The sequence below is a fragment of the Leuciscus leuciscus genome, assembly GCF_965113295.1.
Source record: "Leuciscus leuciscus genome assembly, chromosome: 9".
In the NCBI taxonomy this organism is placed as follows: Eukaryota; Metazoa; Chordata; class Actinopteri; order Cypriniformes; family Leuciscidae; genus Leuciscus; species Leuciscus leuciscus.
The window spans coordinates 29,797,686-29,817,410 of record NC_138733.1 but is presented as its reverse complement, the minus strand read 5'-3'; the positions used below and the strand labels follow the sequence as shown (position 1 = coordinate 29,817,410).

The window sequence follows — 19,725 nt, the reverse complement described above, 5'->3', positions numbered from 1 at the left end:
TTGCAAAGTTGGACAACTATGGAAGTAAAACAATGACAAATGTTTTTGAAACCAAAAAAAAAGCTTGTTGAATTGCACTACTTGAAAAAAAAAAAAAATGCATTGGATTAACCCTGCTTGCATTTTAATGCATTGTATTTTTAGGGCTTGCATTTTTATGGGCTGAAATTCAACATGGTTGTATATTTAAGCTGTGAATATTTTTATTAAAAAACATTTCACACACAGTCTCATTATTAGATTAAATAAGCCATATTCACCTTTCAGATTTCACTTCCAAAATATTTATTCTGTTTAAAAATACAACCTATAATTGCTAGATACAGAGAGAAGCAGACAGATAAATAGTTCAAAACAGAGGCACGGAGTGGAACAACATGGGAGACTGGCGAGTATGAATTGGAGAATCAGAACTGGAAGAACTTAGCTGAACGATAATCTTGATATCTTGTTTGCAGGTGATTTGTATCTTGTTACACAAATTTAGTGGTTCAAATTCGACAGAAATTTCAACAATTGACTTCCGGGAATGGCAGGAATATCAGTAGATTGCCTATTGAGAATCTCCATAGCTGTTAGTCTTCCTCTCCAGCAGGTGGTGCACGCGAGTGTTGACAAAGACCAGAGCAACAGGTGAGAGAGTCATTCATTCATAAAAACGGATTTACAGAAATGGAGCAAGTGGTAAGTATTTCTGATGATTAGGGCCAGTATATATATATATATATATATATATATAATATTCGCACATTTAGGGACCATCTCTAAAGTTGCATATGACATTGGTACACACGTTTCTAACTTCAATAGCATTTGAAGAGAATGACTTACAGTCATAAAACCAACTGTACTTCCATAGACAACCTGTCTATGTTCAAGACCTTTTGTCTTTATTTTGAACAAAAATATCTATTGCCTTAACTATATTTCATAAAGTGTTTGATTAAAGCTGCAGTCCGCAGTTTTTCCTCTTTGTCGCCATCTCTGTTCGAAATCTGCAACTGCAGTTATTCGCGGAATTATCAACTTTACGTGCGTTGTGCCTCGGCATGGCACAGCGCAGATGAATCCAATGTTTTGAGGAGAATGTGCGCTGTCAATCACCACACTTGTGTGCATACTGTCATTCGGAATCACAGATTCTACTTTTTGGAAGTATGACCAACATAAGAATTTTCACTGGAAAATGTCGTCTGATCAAGTAAGTAACATCCACTTTTGTTCTGACCAACTAAGGGGAAAAAGCATTGCAGTAAATTGTGCTGATTAAATCTGTAAGACTGAAAATACTGGTTGAGGCCTGATTTATGGGACAAAAGGGCCCGGCTGGCTAATTAACATTGGAACTCTCAGAAGCGCATGAACTAACAACAAAGAACCCACACAAGAGCATGGTTTAATGCGAATGTTTATCATTGACTGTTATGCTTTTGGTGTCATTTGAAATGTCTCAAAGTGAGTGGTACAGATATCTCATATCCAGATAGATAAAATAAAAGGAAATAAGGTTTATAGAAGTTCATAGGGAACTGGTTTAGAGATAATGCCAGATAAGGCAACCCCCCTTCTGTGGGATAGAAGCCATTTGAGGGTGGTCTCACCCCATCCCCCTTGTCACCTGGACAGAGGATAAAGGAAGGTGTTCTGGCTCTCTCTGTCGCTTCTTCTTGGCTGGACGTGGAATTGGATAGGTGGTTTCTCTCTCTCTCTCTCTCTCTCTCTCTCTCTCTCTCTCTCTCTCTCTCTCTCTCTCTCTCTCTCTCTCTCTGGTCAAGCTGGGTAAGATTCTTTGGTGTAACCAATGTATAACCATGTTTTAGATATCTGAATTGATTGTGGAATTGATCTCTGATATCTGAAATATTAAATTGTTACATATGATTATTATAACTGTGTTTGACATTGTTTATTTAATGGTTAAAAGGAATAGTCAAACATTCGCTCACTTTTAGTGAGGCACAGATATTATTAAAACCTTTCATTTATGGAGTCAGATGAATTAACGAGTGAGTACATGATTAATGTATTGCAAATTTAACCAACCAATACTTTGCATGAGTGAGGACAGAACGCGTGATAACCTTCCCCGTGTATTGGCGAACCGGAGATTGGGCCAATATAGCGGGCCTTACAAAATGGTGACCTCGACGTGATCTCAAAACAGATCAAAACAGTTTCACGAGAAATGTCCTTTTCAGCAAGTATTTGGGATTTTAAAATCAACAAGAGGTTTGAACATCTTCTCTTTCTTCCGCCGCGATGGTAAGTAAACTTTTTCTGCCCTTTATAGAAGTGTTGAAGAAATGTTTGCATTGTTTACGGGTCGGAATTAAAGCCCTTTGTTTAGAACGTGATGCGGTAGCCAGATGAAGAATGAAAACCCTTGTGCATTAGATTTTAAAGATCTCCTTGTTTTGCCTAAGCAACAAGAAACGAAACCTAAAGTATAGCATCTTCCAAATAATGAATAATCGATGAAGAGCTAAAAAAGTAAAGCCTAAAAGTTTTAAAATCAGGCGCATGTTTTCCGGCCATTGTTGAAACCAGCAACACTCGAAGAGAATGAGCAAACTAACAGAAAACAGAGAAAGAAAAATCTAAGTTTGTAAAAGATCGGAAAACACGTGATTTTATAAATAAAAAGGCAGATCGATGCATTGTTTATGAAAAGAAAATTTGGAGAAAACAGGATGATATGATTTACAAGCTAAAACTCAAATATCAAGGCTAATGCTAAAGGCTAAAGCCATGCTGCGTCCAAACGCTTAAACCATGTTTTGTCTCACTGGCTGACTGGTAGGCCCAAAAGCCACATTGAAAACATTAATATCCTATACTAAACCTAAACTAATCTTGACAAACTCTATATTCCATTAAAATCTTAAACTTTGACACAGATGGAATTAAATTAAGTAATTCAATTTAATTTGGCTTATTTAAGTTCCTCTGAGAAGTAAACCCCTAAAGTATTTGATATGCTGGGATGGAAATAGATCTTTTTTAGAAAGAAGACTATCTAGTCAAAAATCTGGGAAAATTAACTGTAAGCCCATTATTGTGAAAGCATGTGTACTGATCATGTCTTGTTTACATTATGGGCCGAAAAGGTTCAGCCTACACTGTACAAACTCAGTAGAAAAGGTCTTAACATGGATGCTATTGACAATGAAATTTTCACTTGGTGGAAAACAGTGGGTAGTAAACAGAAGAAATCAAAACATGGTGAAATAATTGAGGCTTTAAACTTCATAAGTCATAAACGGCTAAATGAGTTAACAAAATTTCTATCTTCGCTTATGGATGCTAAATGTGAAGAAGTGCATTCTAAAAATGCAGAGGCACAAAAGTCTGAGGAAAAGATTCAAGATCTTCAAACACAGCTAGATAAATTACTAGATGAGCTGTTAGCCCTGACTAAAAAGTGTAAAAATCACAAAGACACCATTGCAGATCTTAAGGCTAAGCTAAATGCTAAAAGCAAGTCTCCCAACAAGCTTAACAGCGATTGGGCAAAAAATGTACACTTCTTAGATGAGGCAGCCTGCTCTAATAATCTTGTATCTTTTCAGACAGATGAAGCATGTGATAAAGTTATGAAAAGAGTGCCTGTTTCTGCCCTTAAGGTGATACAGCACCCAAACGGCACAGAGTCACTCATTCGGCGTCCTTTAACAGTAACTGAATGTAGCTTGTTTAAAGCAGAGATCGGACCATTCCCTTTAAAAGGGCCATTCGAACCATGGTGGAGACACATTGTTAGTCTAAAACATGCATTTCAGCTCGAACCAAAAGATATTTGGCAAATTGTTATCAGCTCAATTCCAGATGTTCTGAACTATAAGATACCACAGGTTTTGATGACAGGCACCATTGTGCAGTCAATGCATCAAAATGAGCCTGAGAGCGAAATCTTGAATAGACTAAAACAATGCCTTCGCGAGCTGCGTGGTTGTAGTCCTGTTGGATGGGAATTGATTTTCAATCGGAAACAGAGTACTGAAGAATCGTTTGAGACATATGCAGAAAATATGTTTGAACTTTTTGAGGAGTATTCTGGAATTGAGGGTGTTAACCACAACAATGTAATTGTCCTTGAATTCCTGCTTACAAATGCAGGGCCGCGTGTACAGCAATCACTCATGTGTGGTGCTTCTCCAGCAAAAAACACATTCGAAGGTATTGTTAGTTGGGCAACAAGAATTGAGTCACGAAAACAAATGCATGGTGAGGTAGCTGTGTTAGAATGTCATGAAGATCCTCCATCTGCAGGAGAATTCAGAAAGCCACACTGTGGCAAACTGAACAGATTCTGTAATTCCTGTCACAAAACAGGCCATACAGAGGAAAAGTGTTGGTCACTGGGCAGAGGCAGACCTCCACCCTATTTCATAAAACGCAGACAATCACAATCTAATGACAAAAACCAGCACTCTGCAAGTAACCAAAGCTCAAATGCATCTAAAACTCTTACTGACCTAACAACTTTGGACGCTCAAGGCCTTCAGCTATTAGCGTCATTTGCTAGTCGGGTAGCAGCCCAATAGCAAATAGCTTAAATGTTTAACATCTAAATTCATTGAACCTGTCTGCATTTTCAAATTTGAAATTGTGCTTAACACATCGTGCCCTACACATCGTGCACATAGAACACAATTTGGTTGTTTGTGCTACAACATGCACATAGGCTAATTTAAAGTTTATTCTTTAAACACAGGATTGCTTTACTGTAAGTGTAGTTGAAACACTTAGGCAAAGGTGATATAGATGTTGTATTCTATTGTTTTGCTGTGGGTGTATTTGGAACACTTAGGTAAAAGGGTTGTAGATGTTGTATTCTAGGCCATGTGTCCTGTGTTAACTGAAGTGAACGCGTGTGTCTGTGCTGAATTTGATGGCTATAATGTGATTCACAATGAATTTGAAAATCAGAAACAGTGAACGCATCTCATTAATCCTGAAACAAAAAACCTTTTCATATTTAAGGCTTCAGAGAACGAAATATTGTTATGTTTGAATGTATTCTGAATTACTCTGAGATTTGTTTTTTCCAAAATAGATTAACGGATTCGTATGTTTCCACAAGATTGTGTCAGAGATTGGCGACGGGACGGCTAATAGCTGATATCAGGAAGTGTGCGGGCGACTTGGATGAGAGGATGGGTTAGTCCGACTAGGATCAGCTTTACGCTGGTTGATTAACCTAGCTTGGACGCTTCCGATGACTTCTGTTCTAATTTAATAGTTTTGGAAAACGGTTGAATTGAGTTCCTGAAGGGCATCCAAGAGGGCTACTGAATATATCTTTGATTGTTGCGCGTTGGGATTACGGCAACGTCCTAGATATTTAGCCATTGCCTCAGCTTCTGATCTTCGGGACTGACCACTTGTGTCGTGCATCCTTAGGAGAAGGACTGCAAAGCGATATAGTTTCCTTATCTATAAACGGAAAAATATAAAGTAAGAGTAAATAGAAGAATCAAACGTTATAATGGCCATTTAAAAAGACTAAATGAGAAGAAAAGGTATTTGAAACCTAGCAAAGGGAAAAAGAAAAACAGCGAATGTACATCTTATCAGCCCTGAGCCAAAAGGCCTTTTAATATTCAAATGTATTGACATGAGAACAAGTAGAGATTTGACCATGCGTTAAGTTGGTCCAGAGACCGAAAACAATATAATTTGACTTGTATTGTTAAAGAATATAATTATATTATAACATGAATTATAATAAACATTATATTACACTCGCCGAGCAGGACAATAATTGGAGAAGTGTGACTTTCATCATTAAAATTGAATTTCTGAAACAGAATTTCATTTGTGTGCTACCCAGTGCCAAAAAGGGTCGGAGTATGCTTTTATTTTTCACCGTTAGAAAACACGGCTAGGAGTGTGGCACAGGTAATAGCACGCTAAATAATCCTTGACTGGGGTGCACCAACTGAATTGAATCTGATAAGATAAGTAGATAAGTAAATTTACGAGGAGGGTGTGAAATGCTAAACAGCAGAAAGAAGCACCACAGTTTTTTGCAGGTCAAAAAATATCTGCACAAATTAAAATGTGTGAATGCATTGCACATGCAGCAGACTGAAGGCTGAACTGAAAAAGCAGCTTCAGGTGTCACAACACACTGAGACAACAGCAACAATTCAGACGTGGTCAATGAAACTCGGTTTCATGTGACATCTGGAATTAAAATTGCTAACAAGTAAAAGAATTCTACACATCTGAATTTAATGCTTTTGAAATATTGGAATTATCTGTGGTTCGCTCTCCTCTGTTTTCTGTCTCAGGCTTAGGCTACTTCTGCAAAATGGTGGAGCCCACCTGGAGCAAATCCAGGACAGCGGAATTGTTCGAACATAACCTGAGACTCGGGAGATGGGTGAAAAGACATTATAAAAGGCCTTTTCACACGTCACACTATCACATTACTGCATAAATATGGCCTCCCAGTTTAGAACTGGATCGAAATTTGCAACACAATTGTTATAGATTAGATTCCACCCATCTCCTAGACATGAACACTGAACACACCCCTCCATCACTATACCCTCACAGCAACATCACCTGGGGTAGATGGTCTATCCAGGCTGAACACTGCACATCAGACGAAGATGTGTCATCTTCACACTAACAGATCCAGATAGCTTCACACACACAGGGTGGAGCTGATCTCATGATCATGGTCTAACAGAGACACAGAGAATAGCATACGCTATTCACAACAAACTGCTAACTAATGTAACACACATGAACAACTGAATGGCTACAGTCACAAATCAAGACAAATTCTAAGGCAGACCTGCCATTAAATTTCAAACTCTATGATTGTTGGTGGGAGTTGGAAGATCAGAGGGCCCCTGATTTCTCAACTTACCACTAATAACAGAAACATAATTAAAATGGATAAATCTGAAGTGAGACCAATTCAATCAAGTACAAAAATTTACAATTCAACTCTGTCATCGACTGTGACTTAGCCAGATCAATACACACACTCTCACACACACACACTCTCACACACACACACACACACACACACACACACACACACACACACACACACACACACACACACACACACACACACACACACACACACACACACACACACACACACACACACACACACAAAAAAACACTCTCACAGACAAAAACACACTCTGACATTCTAAAAAATTCTCACACAAACACAAAACCATTGATTGGTTTACACCGACCTCTTGCTGCATTTCTGAAACCTATTTTGATTTTAATTTTCTGAAACTTATTTTGATTTCTGCATTTTTCCTTTGAGTAATTCAGAAAAACATTTCTGAAACTTATTTTGATTTTAATTTCTGAAACTTATTTTGATTTTAATTTCTGAAACTTATTTTGATTTCCTTTGAGTAATTCAGAAAAACATTTCTGAAACTTATCTGCATATTTGTATATTGTCCATTTTACTTGCAACAATGTATTTGGACATCAATTCAATTGAATCTCTATGTTTGGTTACACCAAAATAGCACTGGTTGTTTTGTTAGAATGCCATTTATTTAAATGTTTCTAGAAACAGGGTAAGAGCTTGTAAGATCTTCCTTTGTCCTTCCTTGACCCTCTATAGGAGTACTATTGACGTGGTAATTAAAAATCAGGTAATTAATGAGACCAAACGTACCACTCACAATTGCTGACATGAACATGGTATTTTACATTGAACATGACATGATTTTTCCTTATTGCATTATGCGTTCCTATGCATTTCCTTACGACTGTAAGTTCATATGTGCTCAATCGTGAAGCGGACATTTAAGATGCTTTTCAGGTGTCTCACACAAAGCAGTGTGGACCAAAGGAGAAGCCCTTCATCCACTGAGGTCTGCCCAGACAACCGTACCGCTGGAGGTGACAGGGTTGGTCAAGAAGGGTCAGATCATCATCGTGGAGAAGGTGCCAGGGAAGCGGAAGTTTCTCCATGAAGGAATGACACGTCAACTGAACAAGTCACAAAAGGTCCAGATTGACTCTATGAACTTTGCTCACGTCACAGGATTACAGGAAGAGAACCTGAACGCATTCATCCACACGCTGGACTCAAGCTATACACCTGGTGGGAACAGGTGTTCTGCAGGTGAACACAGACCACTGAGCTTCTACAGATGCCAACATTGCAAAGACAATTTTTGTGCTACATCTTCAAGGATTATAACAAACGTCTTACTGTGACCCGTAAGTGTTCATCGGAATGTGACCCACGGGATCAAGGAGGGAAACTGTAAGACTGAAAATACTGGTTGAGGCCTGATTTATGGGACAAAAGGGCCCGGCTGGCTAATTAACATTGGAACTCTCAGAAGCGCATGAACTAACAACAAAGAACCCACACAAGAGCATGGTTTAATGCGAATGTTTATCATTGACTGTTATGCTTTTGGTGTCATTTGAAATGTCTCAAAGTGAGTGGTACAGATATCTCATATCCAGATAGATAAAATAAAAGGAAATAAGGTTTATAGAAGTTCATAGGGAACTGGTTTAGAGATAATGCCAGATAAGGCAACCCCCCTTCTGTGGGATAGAAGCCATTTGAGGGTGGTCTCACCCCATCCCCCTTGTCACCTGGACAGAGGATAAAGGAAGGTGTTCTGGCTCTCTCTGTCTCTTCTTCTTGGCTGGACGTGGAATTGGATAGGTGGTTTCTCTCTCTCTCTCTCTCTCTCTCTCTCTCTCTCTCTCTCTCTCTCTCTCTCTCTGGTCAAGCTGGGTAAGATTCTTTGGTGTAACCAATGTATAACCATGTTTTAGATATCTGAATTGATTGTGGAATTGATCTCTGATATCTGAAATATTAAATTGTTACATATGATTATTATAACTGTGTTTGACATTGTTTATTTAATGGTTAAAAGGAATAGTCAAACATTCGCTCACTTTTAGTGAGGCACAGATATTATTAAAACCTTTCATTTATGGAGTCAGATGAATTAACGAGTGAGTACATGATTAATGTATTGCAAATTTAACCAACCAATACTTTGCATGAGTGAGGACAGAACGCGTGATAACCTTCCCCGTGTATTGGCGAACCGGAGATTGGGCCAATATAGCGGGCCTTACAAATCTAACAATCGCTTATCATATCACGTCAAACCGTGCAAATGACACTTTGTTATAAAATTGTTAATGTTAACAACATCACACTCTAAAAAACGGTGGGTTATTTTTGTGTACCCAATAGGTGGGTTAAAAATATTGGGTCGTTCTATTGGGTTATTCCGAACATTTATTGGGTTGTTTCTATAACAACGCAGACCGTTGGGTTAAAGTTCAAATTTCAACGGTAATCCACCACCGCAACTGTGACAGAAGATACACGGGTGAGTTAATTACACTATATAAGCTTGTAGATATTGTATAACGTTACATGTTTTTTTCGTATAAGTGATTTTAAGCTCTTACGTACTATTGTCGCATTTTCCTAAATGTGTAGCTTATTATTTGCATGTTTATATCTCCCCTGTCGACTGCTTTTTGTCTGGTATCTGCGACTAGCGACTAGCGACGTCGATGCTTGCAATATAGCCATTTATTCTTATACTCGGTTGTGATACTCTTCCTTACTTTCTATGTTCTTTCCAATACTTTTTGGGAAGTTATAAATTTTTTCAGATATTTAACCGACGCGCTCAGCTTCAAGACCCAGCGCAAGCCTAGTCCACTCCATCCAGTGTCACGGTCAGGAAAAAGGTCACTTATGCTGTGTTTATATAAAGGCCTAACGTTACATTGTAGCGTAAATGTCTACTTAGGCTATCCCATGTGAATTTAAAATACTACAAAGTATTAAACATTTAGAAAACTCTATAAAGATAAAAAGTTATGTTCAGGATAGTAAGTTAGCCTATTAACGTTAATAGCCAGTTACATAATTACTTTTCAGATCGCCACATGTAACGTTATGCCCTTTAAATAAAATTACGGTTGAGACTTTATTCTTTTATAATAACATTTTATTACTTTTTAAATGACAAATAAGTCATTTAAAATCAGTAAAATGACATTTTAAATGGAGGACATTTACCACCCATGCATGATCTCCTGTGATTTTACAGTGAATTTATAGTAGGTTAGTGACAATAGGCTTTATTATTGTTAATTAACTTTATATTAACTAAACATTTTTACACAGGATGCTATGGATTCATATGTAAGGGAAACGCTTCAGAAGTGGAACCTTGAAACATTAATTGACAGATTTGCAGGTGAGACATAATGTAGCAAGTCTGAAAAAGGAAACTCTCTCTCAGTTGCTAACCTTCCTCACAATTAAATAATGTCATCATTAATATAGTGAAGCCTTTTTAATGTGACTTCATGTAAACCAGAATGTACTAGTTATACAGGGTCATAAATGATTCAAATGGCACCTCTCTTTAATTTATGACCTACCATAGAACAGTTCTGCCAGAGTATATCTTTGTATTTTTACATGCTGTGCTGTCATTCTTTTGAGCATTTTCATATGCCATACATCAAAATAATCCTTACTTTCCCAATTTGAAGGCTATATTTGTAATAAATCAATAGTAGCTAGATAAATATCTCAAAAGTGCAATAAAAAAATAAATAAAAAAAAATCATATTTTTTTTTCTACATGTTTTATTCAATACAGAAATTTTATAAATGCCAACCTCAAACTTGTCAATGTGAAAAACGTGCATAAAACGATTTTAAACTATACAGAATTGATTTGAACTGTTTACATAAATTAGTTTCTAAGATACACTCATTTATAGGTCTGTACAAATTGCGTAATATGCGTTTACAAATACAAAAGAAAAACAAACAAACAAACAAAAAACACAAAAATGCATTGCACATAATTTCTTTCTTTGGCTGCATACCTGGCTTTCTTCCTGATAAAACAATTTAAAACTATACAGAATTTATTTGAACTGTTTACATAAATTAGTTTCTAAGATACACTCATTTGAGTCTGTACAAATTGCGTAATATGCGTTTACAAAAACAAAAGAAAAACAAAGAAAAAAAAGAAAAAAAACACAAAAATGCACTGCACGTCATTTCTTTCTTTGGCTGCACACCTGGCTTTCTTCCTGGGACGGATCTATTCCTTCAAGAAAGTCGGCTTCGTCCTTGAAACGGAATCTGGAGCCGATGAGCAGACGGAGAGTTCATCTTCATCGGACGCAATTAGTATTGCCAAAACATCCGCGTCCATGTACTTTCGTTTAGACTATGTTACGTGCGCGCGCGCGTGTGTGTGTGTGAATGTGCTTGCATTTGTAAAAGTGTATTTGTGAGTGTGTAAAGGAGAAATAAATGATAAAATGAAGCAATGATAAAAAGACAATAACGAAAAGAAAGAAACATACCAGTACAGCAAATGGGAGTCAAACGCATGGTCAAATGACGCAGCGTGTGACGTCACAACATGTGACAACCTTTGGGGTCATAGTGCACAGAACGTGATACGTCAATGAGCATCGGAAGATGTAACTATCAATCGCAGATCTACAGAACATGTGTGCAAAGACGTGCAATGCATTTTTGTGTGTTTTTTTTTTTTTGTAAACGCATATTACGCAATTTGTACAGACTCATTAGAGGGTGAAAAGAACGCAACAGGAGCATGTTGGAGGCTTGATCTGAACATGTTACATCTCTGGTTTTGTATGCAAAAAGAGTTATTGAGCTAGCGATTTGGTTTCAGTTTCTATAGGCTCTTAAACAGACACACGCAAACGGGAGCGCCGGCGCTCCCGCCGGTCTTAAAGGGTTAAAGGAATAGTCCACCAAAAAATGACCATTTTGTTTAAAATTTTCTCAACATGTCCCTAATAACCTTTTTAACACCCCAAATAACATTTCTGACACACACACACACACTGATACTGTAATTTCCCCAGTTTTTTCCTAACCAGCAGACAACAGAATTCAGCCTCTAACACCTAGATCAATATTCAGAAACAACCTATATTTAATTTAGATCACCATTACAGTGATTTTTTTTCTATAAAATTATAACATTTCATAGTATGCAATCTAATGGTATAGTTGAGTAACTTTGCTGTAAATAGGTTAAAAAAGGTACAACGTATCACCCAAAACAAAGCATGTATTAAGAAGTGAATAATAAAAATTATGTATCATTTTTTAAATTAAAAGTATATATTTTTTATACAATTGGTGTATACAATTGGCTCTGTGGACTTTAATGGAAACCAAACACCAAGAGTATACAGTGTACATGAGGAGAATATGAGGTTGATCAATGGGACCATTTCTTTTTTTGGTGAATTATCCCTTTAGGTATATCATGATGAAGACAGCATTGTAAGCTAGTTTGTTTTTGTTTTTTTGATTTTTTTTGCATAATGGATGGTTAAGGGAGATGGAAAATATTATAAGAAAACAATGATCTATGAGATGTCCTAACAAATATTGTCAAATAAAGCAGTGTCTGCCATTTATTTGTCTTCTTATTTTTCCTTTTCTAGAGGAAGAAATTGACCAGCAAAGCTTTCTACTTCTTGACGACACCACCATAACAGCACTTATACCAAGAATTGGCCAAAGAATAAAATTTACCAATTATTTTAAGCAGTTGCACACTGTAAGTAACTAAACATACAATGCCTTTCACATGCTTCAAATGTAAAAAATCCACTCCAAACCACAAAGAATATTTCTTACATCTTAATGCCATTCATGGCATTAACAGTTCGTCAAAATTTTTCTGTTGCTGTGAAAACAACTGCGGTAGAACATTTGCATACATGTGGTCATTCAAAAGACATCTGCTGAGAGATCACATGCAAGCAGATGACAGGCCAACAAAAGAAATATTTTCATCTACCTCTTCTGAGGTTTTACATCAACATACTGCTCCATCCACTAATGTGCGAATATCAGACACTGAAGATGTAGGGGCAGAGGAAGAGTGGGATGACTTTGACAAAGAAGAAATAACGAACCGTTTAGCTTTGTTTCTTGCAAAGTTGAGAGCTAAATCTTCTCAAACATATTCCGCCGTCAACTTTGTCGTCAAACAAACTGCAAGTTTAATTACAGATATAGTAGGAGGTCTACAGGAAAAGACCATGTCTTTGTTTCAGCGCTTTGGACACCAAGATGACCAAGCAGTAAAAAATTTGAAAGCTCAATTTGAATCTGCTTCTGAGCCATTAAAAGACCTTGAATCTGAGTACAAGCAAATGAAATACTTCACAAAAACAGGGTGTTTCATTGAGCCTGTTGTAGAGTATTTTCCAGGGGTATCCTACTGTCAGCGGCATGACTCTACATCTGGAATGGTTAAACAGACGGCAGTACGTGATACATTTCAGTACATTCCATTGCGTCCACTTCTGAAAAAAGTTCTTGAAACACCTGGAACAATGCAAATCATCATTGACTATCAAAACACAGAGCGTGATGCAGGGGTATTACAAGACTTTCATGATGGAGAGCTTTACAAAAGCCACTACTTGTTTTCCAAAGAGCTTTCCATCCCACTTCTTTTGTACAACGATGATTGTGAGACGGTTAATCCCTTGGGCTCCAAAACTGTTGTGCACAAATTAGGATTGATATATTTCCAGATCAAATGTTTGCCCCCCATGCTGTTGTCTTCTCTGTCTTCATGCTTTCTGTTAGCTGTGTATAAATCAGATGATGCTAAAACATATGGCATTGACTCTGTTCTGCAGCGTATAACTGACGATATTATGGACTTAGAAGAAAGGGGACTCCTTATTGACACTCCAGACTTTTCTGGTACCGTTAAGATCAGTGTGGCACAAGTTTGTGGTGACAACTTAGGACTGAATTCACTCCTTGGCTACTCAGAAAGTTTCAATGCTAACCACTGCTGTCGTTGGTGTAAGGTGCACAAAGATGATTTGTGGAGTCAGACTGTGGAAGACCCAGAGATGGTTCGCAATGCACAGAATTATGCAGAAGACTTGTCATCCAACAACCATTCAGAAACAGGACTCAAACGAAAATGTGTCTTGGATAATTTGAAGTACTTCAATGTTGTGGACAATGTAGCTCCGGACATCATGCATGACATTCTTGAGGGAATTGGACCTTTTGAAGTCAAATTGGTCTTGGCATCCTTGTTGGCTGAAGGGCTTGTGAGTCTAGAAACACTGAACTACAGATTGACAAGTTTTGATTATGGATTTCCTGATAGTTGCAATAAACCTACTGTACTGGGACAACATGAACTTAAGAACCCTAATGGGGCATTGAGACAGACTGCGGCTCAAATGTGGTGCTTCTTAAGGTTTTTACCCATCATCATTGGAGACAAAATACCAAAAGGGAACAAACATTGGGAACTGTTGCTGCTTCTCCTTTCTTGCATGGAGTTCATTTTCTCCCCCTCCATCACAACAGAGGCCACCATATACCTGAAACATCTAATTGCGGAACACCACACAGTTTTCTTGCAGCTTTACCCACATCTGCACCTGAAACCCAAACACCACTTTCTCCTCCATTACCCAAGAGCCTTCCGGATGATTGGACCATTAAAACAATTTTGGACAATGCGATTTGAGGCAAGACATAATTTCTTCAAACAGCTGAGCCATGTAGTTTGTAATTTTAAAAATATTTGCAAAACTATGGCATTCAGGAATCAGATGATGTTGTGCTACCGCTTACTGACAGAAAGTGTTTTCTCCAAAAACACAGAGTTTGGACCAGGACACGGCTCATTTCTTGCTGCAATTCAGGGAGAATTTGTAAAGGGTCTTGAAAACCCCCCATTTACTGAGGTTTATGTTCCTGATTGGGTAGTAGTTAATGGCACAGAGTACAGACCAGGCATGACCATTACAACAGGATGCACAGAGGATGGGGTACCTCAGTTTAGGCTGATAAAAGCTATTGTAACTATCGGCCTCAATGTTGATGTGAAACTTGTTGTCAAAAAATGGCACACTGTGGGTTTTGACCGCCATTACTTTGCATACACGGTGTCCCCTGATGAACCTCTCGAGGCTTTTTCTGTGAACTCACTGCACGATTTTCAACCCTTGCATGCAGTGAAATCATATAATGTAGAGGATGACTTGTACTACATTCCCTTGCGCTACAGATGTTTTTAAGGCTTTTTTTTATTTTTTATATGTAATGAGTTGTACAAGCTTTTACTTTTTTCCCCCTTATCAGTATATCTTTATTAAATACATGCTATAAATAGAAGTTTCTTGTACATATAGACATACACACTTTACCATAGGTTATATTTATATATTAATAGGTTTGTTATTATAATTTTAAAAGGCCAATTCTTGGTGTGGTGCACGAATCAATTGCAAGGCATATTTTAGGTTTGTAATCTACAGGAGCTGTATTGTCCAATTATAGAAATAAATAAATAAATAAATAAATATATATATATATATATATATTAGTTGAGAATGTAAAGTATATTGTAACTGGAATTAAAATGTATTTTCTTTACATACAGACAGAAGAACACTCTGAAAACTATGAAACCGAGATACCTACCATAACTGAGGTTCCTACTGTGACACTGACTATTGTGGAAAATTCAACCTCATTTGTACGTATTTCCTTTTCCCTGATATTTAAGTACCTTACAAATACACACTTTACAGAGACCTTCATCAGTGATGTTGAAATTCTCTGACCAATTTCTTTGTCTAAAAACTGTAATTAGTCAAATGTATATGTTAGAAGTGGGAAGTGTTTTTTCATTTGTTCAAAACTTAGGAAGGCAATCCTAGCATTATGAAGTTATGCTGATGTGCAATTCTAAACAATTTCTTTCTCCATTAAGGATATACGACAGATTTTAGAGGGAAGCACACATGGGTCTTCTATTCTCTCCAATTTGGAACAAAACCACAACTTATGTCTTGAAGACCGAAGGAAAATGGTTCGCATTTTGGTGTCCCATTTAATGGAGAAGTTTGGGGAATAGTAAGTGATGTTTTATTCATTGCACCACTTTACATAAAGTCATTCAATCATAAGCGGTCAATTCAATTTACTCATAAGTAACCTAATATCTGTACAATCCTTCTACCACTTAGTCCATCACCAGACCGAAAGAAAGAGCTAGCTCTGACCCTGGTCACACAATTTACATGCCTTAGAGATTCGGAGGGCAGTGGATATGTGAGTATGCTGATCCCCAGTTTATCAGAACTATGCTCACCTTCACACAGTAGTAGAATATTTGACAAACAAGACATTTTTAAGACATTTTTGGGACATGTTATCCATTTAACATTTGTGTTGATGTTTTAGGAGGTATGGTATACACCAGGGCGATACCGCCATCCGGCTACAGGGTTTTTGGAGGAACGACTCCGTAATATTAGGAAACGACTCCACAGTCACAGTTCTACATCTAGAGAGAGGTCACAAACCACAGATGAACGCCGAGCTACTGTGACTGATAGGATCACTTTATTGCCAGGTAAGAAAAATGTAACCATCGGTGCTGAAGCCTTATTGACGTTCTTCTTTCTACTTTCTTCTTTTTTATTCCTTAAATCCAAATTGTGCTGTGATCAAAGCAGTTTAATGTGAAACTGTCTAAATAATCCACAGATTTTGTTATCCTAATTTTAGTAGTAACTGTTACATGTTTAAATCATAAAATGTTGCCTGTCTTGCAACATTGCTTTAGGTTGTTGTGATATTAATCACTCTGTTTGATTCATGCAGATTCACAAATCAGTGAGGCAGACAGTAACAAAATGACAGAGTGGCTGAAGAAGAATAAGCAACCAGTTAGTCAAGTTGAGGAATATATGAGAGGAACAGCTGTCTACAGAGCACAGTGGATAAGAGAGAACGGATCTAAATCTTTAATAGAGATCACCCAAGAGTATCCAAGACTTCTGGACACACCTGGAATGGTAAAGAAATGTTTAATCTATAAAAAGAAAATTAGGTTTGCATTAATTTTAATAAACAATTCATCCTAATCTAAACAACTCATTTGTTTGATTGGACATTTAAAAAAAATCACTGTCCTGCCCTAAAAAATGATCCCACTTGATTTGATTCACTAAGCTTGATTTTTCAAATTGAAAAAACAATGTCCACACTTTCATTGTTACTGCATCATATGAGGTGTTGGTGTGATTTAAATTATTATTTTTTTTTTTATATATTTTTTTAAGATTGCTCAGGACTTTGGTATTTTATACCCACATGCCAAAGAGAAACTTTTTGAGCTTTGGGGACATGCATCTCAACGAGTCCTGTCATATTGCAAGACCGAGAAGAGAGCCTTGGATCTTCTTCCAGTCCAGACTAACATTTCTTCTGGTGAGAAAATCCTGCACTGTACTTTCATGTCAAGTTATAATATTTTGCCTATAATGTAATGCGCTTGTTTAAAGATTAATCCATTGTTCTTTCTGTTTTATGTAAAGACACTCTTGGAGATGTTGCTCTGAAAACCCTGCCAGCTATCCTTCCTCCATTGCCATACAAAACGGGCTGCAAGATGGTCCGGCCCTCTTACCAGGAGGCAAAACAAGCATTTGTTGATTTACAGCCTGTGGGTACATAATTTATGACAACACATTTTGGGTTATATTTGATCCATGTGTGCATATTTACCATTTAAAATTTCTATTTAAAGGTTGGAACAAACATCATTCAATATTTGGAGGAGGAGGAGCAACGGAGGCAATTCCCTCATGTCCTGCAGCTTGGGGATAAATTGAACTGCTCACAAGCCTTCGTCATTGTGAGAGGAGTAGCTCTTGAGCAAGACAGCCTTTTACAAGCTGTGGATACATGCTTTAAATTATTTTATGTTTTAGACATTGAGTATCCAAAGCCGTCTGCAGCTGTTTGGCAGTTTCTACAACACACAATATATTCTGTGCCAGGAGGAGTTCCATCAACTCACTGTCGCCTACTTAGGCAGTTTATAATCGGATAAGCTGGACTAGCTTTGGTTCGTTTTGTTTGTTTATTTGTATTTTTGTGCTCCATGTTTCTTAGTTTTAGCATTGATATTCTGTGCCTGGAGGTGTTTCCTCAACACATGGTTGCCTTATGAGGCAGTTTATAATTGCATTACCTTATTTATTAATTTATTTATTTATTGAAACAGTTACTTACCTTAAGGAAGTAAATTAAAACAATTGCAACTATAACAATGAAAATGTTTACAACTTGTAATGTTTACAACTGTTTATTTGTGGCAGTTTATAATTGCATTACTTTATTTATTTATTTATTTATTTATTGAAACAATTGCTTACCTTTTGGAAGTAAAATAAAACATTGTAAATATACTGAAGTTGTGAGTTATTTATTTACATGGCAATAATAATAATAATAATAATAGTAATAATTTTAGGTTGGTTAAAGCATCATTTTGGCTAAATAACCCAACAAATTAGTTGTTTGTAACCCTATTTATTGGGTTAAACTAGTAACCTAATTAATTGGGTTAAAATAACCCAACAATAGGTCGGTGCTATATCAACCCACCATTGGGTTAGCTGTTGGGTTGTTTTTAACCCAACTTTTTTAAGTGAGCAGCATTGCGTGACTACATTTAATGCCCTTCCGATATTTGTCCTTGTTTTCGCATGGGCCGGTTGCAGTCTCTTTTTTTCTCTGAAGACCGAAGTCTTTCGCGTTTTACAACGGGTGAATCTCCAGTTGTCACTGGTGATTGTCGTTTCAACCTTTCTGGATCCGCCATCAAATTGATGTTTAATTATATCAAGTGCTGTGAGAAAAGGCTATAAATCTCCACCACCAACATCCTCACACGCAATATAGCCTACTAGCCGAGACACCTTCTTTATGTGTACAGATATGAAGTAATGACGCAAAGACATGCTCTAATTTCCCGCGGAAATCCACTAGTACCACTGGAATTAAAAACATTATTACAAGCATTTTGAATCGAGCTACGGCAAGCAGATAGTTTTGAACACTGGCTGGTTATGTACTTGCTCAAAAAAGTATTTTGGATCATTTTAACCCAAAAAAGCTACGGACTGCAGCTTTAATATTGTTTATTTAAAAAAAAAAAAAAAAAAAAAAAACATACAAAGACATGTACAAATGTCTTGAGTATATAGCCTACTTATTGGGGCAAATTGTCTGGCCTTTATTTTTAAATGTTATTTTAACAAATAAACTGATTAGAAGAAAGTTAATTTGGGAGAAGCATTTTATTGTGTCTGTTGTTTTTAAAAGTTGTAAATAAAACAGATTATTGGAGCATGTTTTACAATATTTTTGAGTTTTTCTACTTCAAAATTTCATGTTAAATTCAATGTGTTACTTCCTCGTAATTGTTTGTGAAAGTTACAAACCATTTCCAAGTCAAAATTGTTTTGTTTTTTCAGTGCAGTTGGACAATCCCAGATATAACAGTGAAAGAATATTATTCCAAGAATATTTACATACCGTCGACATCCAACATTTTCAGGGTCAATCCATGCATATATTTTCTCTCTATGGTGGGACTGTTCCAGGTTTTTGATCAGAAGACTGCAATCCCTACTTGAGTTCACATATAAATCAGTTTTTCCACTAAACTTCTCAATGACATTATGTGGATACCATGGATCATAAACTAAAGGATAATCTCTAGAGACCCACTGATACCACACAACTCTACGTGGGTTTTTGGGTGGATACGATGTGTAAGAAAAAGAACATGGTATAACCAGACAGGA

At 37.0% G+C, this 19,725-nt stretch overlaps 1 protein-coding gene across 3 annotated transcripts; it reads left to right on the top strand.

The window, feature by feature from the left end:
• The first annotated feature begins 9,195 nt into the window (after nt 1–9,195).
• Nucleotides 9,196–18,567, top strand: LOC309505503 (uncharacterized protein). 3 transcript variants are annotated; one of them, XM_082178901.1, is made up of 12 exons: nt 9,196–9,368; nt 9,645–9,738; nt 10,181–10,253; nt 12,514–12,629; nt 15,501–15,596; nt 15,834–15,976; nt 16,090–16,174; nt 16,307–16,478; nt 16,730–16,923; nt 17,191–17,338; nt 17,446–17,573; nt 17,658–18,567. In XM_082178901.1, the coding sequence occupies exons 3-12, from the start codon at nt 10,187–10,189 to the stop codon at nt 17,961–17,963; spliced, it is 1,455 nt and encodes a 484-aa protein (XP_082035027.1). In that variant the 5' UTR covers nt 9,196–9,368; nt 9,645–9,738; nt 10,181–10,186; the 3' UTR covers nt 17,964–18,567. The 3 variants fall into 3 exon arrangements, with proteins under 3 accessions (XP_082035027.1, XP_082035026.1, XP_082035028.1); XM_082178900.1 differs by lacking the exon at nt 9,196–9,368 and having other exon boundaries at nt 9,583–9,738; XM_082178902.1 differs by lacking the exon at nt 9,196–9,368 and having other exon boundaries at nt 9,583–9,738; nt 17,446–17,577; nt 17,658–17,876.
• The last annotated feature ends 1,158 nt before the right edge of the window (nt 18,568–19,725 follow it).

What these genes read in the sequence shown, in the direction of transcription:
- LOC309505503 (XM_082178901.1), top strand. Translation starts at nt 10,187, where the DNA reads ATGGATTCATATGTAAGGGAAACGCTTCAGAAGTGGAACCTTGAAACA. An exon ending in TGGAAAATTCAACCTCATTT is followed by an intron (nt 15,597 to 15,833) that starts GTACGTATTTCC and finishes TTCTCCATTAAG; the next exon opens with GATATACGACAGATTTTAGA. An exon ending in ATGGAGAAGTTTGGGGAATA is followed by an intron (nt 15,977 to 16,089) that starts GTAAGTGATGTT and finishes TCTACCACTTAG; the next exon opens with TCCATCACCAGACCGAAAGA.